This window comes from Eurypyga helias, unplaced genomic scaffold, assembly GCF_000690775.1.
Source record: "Eurypyga helias isolate BGI_N326 unplaced genomic scaffold, ASM69077v1 scaffold43960, whole genome shotgun sequence".
In the NCBI taxonomy this organism is placed as follows: Eukaryota; Metazoa; Chordata; class Aves; order Eurypygiformes; family Eurypygidae; genus Eurypyga; species Eurypyga helias.
The window spans coordinates 24029-28757 of record NW_010228452.1 but is presented as its reverse complement, the minus strand read 5'-3'; the positions used below and the strand labels follow the sequence as shown (position 1 = coordinate 28757).

The window sequence follows — 4729 nt, the reverse complement described above, 5'->3', positions numbered from 1 at the left end:
AGTTTGAAAGTACCTCTGCTTTCCCGTCTTCTCTCCTTAAATGGTTGTCGCTTCCCACCTCCCACGGAGGGATGAGTTAGGCTGGGAGCTGCCGCCGCCTCGGGTACCCGCGCCGAACCCTCGGTAAGCCAAGGTTGGTATTTCTTACTCTTCCCTGCTGGGGAGGGACACGAGCTCCCCGTTAGCCAGGCTGGGATGCCGTCCCCGCTGGCCTTCTCACGGCCAACGAACCTGCGGGGGAAGGTGGTGGCTGGGCTGAAGTTTTGTATCCCGGGGTGCTGGCTATCGCAACTGCCAGCCCTCCCTTGGCGTCGACGCTCAAGGTGAGCTGCACAGGAGACCGAGGAGATCCTGCGTACCAGCAGAGCTGCGATGGGGCCTTTGGGCATTTTACTGCTCAAAATTGTGCCTGCAGACACAGTCATGCGGTGTCTCCGTAGGCAGAAGCATGTCCAGCGTTGCCCCAGGCTGTGGGGCGCAGTCCGGTCTCAGCTGAGTGCTAGGGGAAGTTCAGATGCTGGGAAGGGGGTTTCTCAGGTGCTCCATATCGCTTATGTTTAGATACAACAAACACCTTCCTGGAAGACCAAGGTTTTACTTACCCTGAGTGAGGGCCGGCGGTTTGATGCGGGAATGGGTACGCTCTTGCGGGGTTAGGGGCTCGTGGTCCAGGTGCTTCTTGCCAAGGCCTAGACTCCTCTCTTGAGGTGTGTTGGCCTGGTTCACTGGTGGGTTTTACTCTTCTCAAAGTTGCTATCAGGTTTTGCTGGACATTTCTAGAAAGACTGGAACTTTTCCTGAGCAAAACGCCTGTGAGGCCAGGCAGCACCTCTGGTGTAGGTTGTTCGGCTCCAGCATCCTTTCATTCCACGGTTTGGTAGGAGGTTCAGCCGAGCCATTGCTTTAACACTTCTTTTATCTTCGCAGTGTGCCGTGCACAGTACCTGCAGGCTCCGTGCTTTGTCTGTGGGTGGGATGAGGTTGAGGGCAAACCTTCCCCTGAGCTCTCTGGCTCATCCTAGTCAACAAGCACTGCCTGGAGAGGGGGAAATCTCTTAGGTACATCCCTTGGGTAACGTGCCCGATACTGGAACCACAGGAGGAATTGCTTCACGGGGGTGTTTCAGCTGGGGTTGGATCGGTTTGGGATTTGCCTTGATATCTGTAAAATCTAACCCAATAGCTTCTTGATTGCTCAGCCAGTGCCCCCAGCGGGGCTGGGAGATCCAACGACTGACATCGTACGGGGTAACGGCTGAGCTGACTGGGACCTGGGCAGTTGTGCTGCCTCTCGTGAGAGCACGCCGCTCAAAAGTGTGCTTGGCAGTGGTCGGGCAGAGCCCAGCCCTTCTGGGCCGAGCACACCATGTCCCACGCCCTCCGCACAGCAGCAAGGGAGGGGGCTCCAGTTTTGGTTAGCTCCCCAACACTGGTTTCCTGGTAGCTTTGCAGGGATGCAGGAGAGTTTTCAAAGTGAGCTGTGGGGGGAGGTTGACTAGAGAGTTGCCTGTCTTTCCTCTGAGACCTGACACGAGCTGTCTTCTTCCTTGCAGAGAGAGCTGCTCCCTGGGCCGCCTCCCTTGCCCTTCCCAAATGTGAGCACATCGCAGCCAGCACGGAGAAGGGCATCATCCTCTTGTCTTCAAGGCACTTGCTTCTGCCTCCTGTTCTTTTGCCTGAAAGAGAAAAAGCCAAACCAAATCAGTCCACGAAGAACTTGTGCTGATCTAAGGAGGAGGCTCTGTAGTCTGTCATCTCTTTGCTTCCCCATATCCTGGCTGTGGGCTGAATTTTCTGTCCTTGGCTTCAGGGGATCAGCTACGGGGAAATCAGGATCTTGGATACTTTCGATTTTTGTTTTTACTTGAACCCTTTCAACTGAGAAGCTGAAGCTGTCACTGCTAAAACCCCGTTTTTTTTTCCCAAGCATGTCAGAAAGCTGGCAGCAGCAACAGCAGCAACCACAGCAGCCGCAGCAGCCACCGCCGCCGCAGCAGCACCACGCTGGGGCAGCCGCCCTCTCAGAGCACTCCATCCCGCCCAGCACTGCTGACAACCCCCTGGGCTGTGCCGTCTACGGCATCTTGCTCCAGCCGGACCCCGGCCTGCAGCACCACCAGCACGTGTCCATCCAGGCGGGAGAGCCGGCCCACAAATGCGGGGTGTGTGGCCACGACCTCGCTCACCTCTCCAACCCCCATGAGCACCAGTGCTTGCCAGGCCATGACCGCTCTTTCCAGTGTACCCAGTGCCTGAAGATCTTCCACCAGGCCACCGACCTCCTTGAGCACCAGTGCATCCAGGTGGAGCAGAAGCCCTTCGTGTGCGGCGTCTGCAAGATGGGCTTCTCCCTCCTGACCTCGCTGGCGCAGCACCACAACGTCCACAACGGCAACGCCATGAAGTGCTCTATCTGTGAGAAGACCTACAAGCCTCCCGAGGCAGAGCCTTCACAGCCTCTCGACCCCTCGGAGAAGCCCTACAGCTGCTCCATCTGTCAGAAAACCTTCAAGCACCTCTCGGAGCTGTCCCGGCACGAGCGCATCCACACGGGCGAGAAGCCGTACAAGTGCACGCTGTGCGACAAGAGCTTCAGCCAGTCGTCCCACCTGGTGCACCACAAGCGGACGCACAGCTCGGAGCGGCCCTACAAGTGCACGGTGTGCGAGAAGACCTTCAAGCACCGCTCCCACCTGGTGCGCCACATGTACGCGCACTCGGGGGAGCACCTCTTCAAGTGCAACGTCTGCGAGCTGCACTTCAAGGAGTCGTCGGAGCTGCTGCAGCACCCCTGCACGCCCAGCGGCGAACGGCCCTTCCGCTGTGGCGAGTGCCAGAAAGCCTTCAAGCGTCCCTCGGACCTGCGGCAGCACGAGCGCACGCACAGCGAGGAGCGGCCCTTCAAGTGCGACCTCTGCCAGATGAGCTTCAAGCAGCAGTACGCACTCATGCGCCATCGCCGCACGCACAAGGCCGAGGAGCCCTTCAAGTGCAACCTGTGCGAGAAGGGCTTCGTGCAGCCCTCGCACTTGGTGTACCACCAGCACGTGCACGGCATAGAAAACCTCTTCAAGTGCAACGTCTGCCAGAAAGGCTTCAACCAGTCCTCGGAGCTGCTGCGGCACAAGTGCGTGCAGAACGCCGAGCGGCCCTTCAAGTGCGCAGTGTGCAACAAGTCCTACAAGCGGGCCTCGGCTCTGCAGAAGCACCAGCTGGCCCATTGCACCGAGAAGCCGCTCAAGTGCACGCTCTGCGAGAGACGTTTCTTCTCCTCCTCCGAGTTCGTGCAGCACCGCTGCGACCCGGCCCGCGAGAAGCCCCTCAAGTGCCCCGACTGTGAAAAGCGGTTCAAGTATGCCTCGGACCTGCAGCGCCACCGGCGCGTGCACACGGGCGAGAAGCCCTACAAGTGCCCCTCCTGCGAGAAGGCCTTCAAGCAGCGCGAGCACCTCAACAAGCACCACAGCGTGCACGCCCGGGAGCAGCAGTACAAGTGCATGTGGTGCGGGGAACGGTTCCTGGACTTGGGCCTGCTGCAGGAGCACAGCGTCCAGCACACGGCCGAGGGCGCCTACCAGGTGGCTGCCTGCTTGCCGTGAGCCTCCCGCCCCTCCGGCGGCTTTCAGCTTTCGTGTGACGCTCCCGAGCCTGGGCCTCCCCTTCCCTCTCCTCGGTTGTAGACGGCCTCCAGGGAGTTTGAGGGCAAGGCGAGGGACGGTGCGCGGGCGGGTAAACTTTCCTCTGGCTTCCGTGGTTGATAAACCACCTGATTGCAGGGGTGACGGGCGTGAAGTGCTCGAAGGGGTGGAGGGGAAAGGAGGGAGGTGGGGAAAGGAAACGATGCCTGTAGTTGCCTGGTGTCCCCTGGACTGTGGTTCGCAGTGTTCCTGCAGTTCAGCGCTGGGTGCTCAGCTGCCCATTGCGGGCACCGGCCCTTCGCCTGCGGCCTCTTTCCCCTGCCCTGTGGGGAGGGCTGGGTAGCTCTTCTGGAGAGGGCTCCGGAGCGAGGCAGAGCCAGCCCTCCCTTCTCCCGGGGTGCGTTGCTCGGCGAGGAAGTAGCAGGTTTCCACTGCTGGGATCTCCCAACTTTCTCGGTCCAGGCTCAGTTGAGAGGACCACGTCAGATCGTTAGTGCTGATTGACTGCCCTGACCTCCCCTGCTCTCCCTCTTTCTAGAGCATAGAAAGGGAAAAGCCATGGGGCTACCCAGCTCCAAAAAGCACTTTGGCATTGCTGCTTTCGCAGTCGCTGGCTGTCGCACTCTGCAGGGGTTCTGAGCGAGCCTCCCCGCCCCCGTCCCTGCCAGCAGCGCGGGGAAGACCAGCAGGCGCTGGCTGGCGTGGTGAGGAGAGCCCCCGTGCCCTGCTCCTGGCCGAGAGCCCGGTGTTTAAGAGCTGCTTTCCGAGGGACCCAGCTCTCCTGCCAAAACTTCCCTCCAGCCCGCAGGCCCCTTCCCTCTTCGCACCGCCTGGGCCGGTAGCGTACCCCTGGGGGGCGGGCGAAGGGCCATCCCAGCGGTTCGAACACTAAAGTGTGAGGCCAACACTACTAATAACCTACAGCTTCGGAGGCGTTACCAGCGCCGAGGGTAACCCGTGCCGTGTGCCAGGGGCTTGGTGTCTGATGTGCTGGGAGAGGCACCGGAGCAAGCCAGGAGAATCCTTCCTGGCCTGCAGGCTCGACCCGGGGAGGGGGAGGGGAGCAGTGGGGAAAGAGAGAACGGGCGTTT

The 4729-nt window shown here is 60.3% G+C and overlaps 1 protein-coding gene across 1 annotated transcript; it reads left to right on the top strand.

Annotated features, from left to right (window-relative positions):
* The first annotated feature begins 1928 nt into the window (after positions 1-1928).
* Positions 1929-3796, top strand: ZNF319 (zinc finger protein 319). The gene has a single exon (XM_010159234.1). The coding sequence runs from the start codon at positions 1929-1931 to the stop codon at positions 3597-3599; it is 1671 nt and encodes a 556-aa protein (XP_010157536.1). The 3' UTR covers positions 3600-3796.
* The last annotated feature ends 933 nt before the right edge of the window (positions 3797-4729 follow it).

Excerpts from the sequence above, each read along its gene's own strand:
- ZNF319 (XM_010159234.1), top strand. The coding sequence starts at position 1,929 with ATGTCAGAAAGCTGGCAGCAGCAACAGCAGCAACCACAGCAGCCGCAG.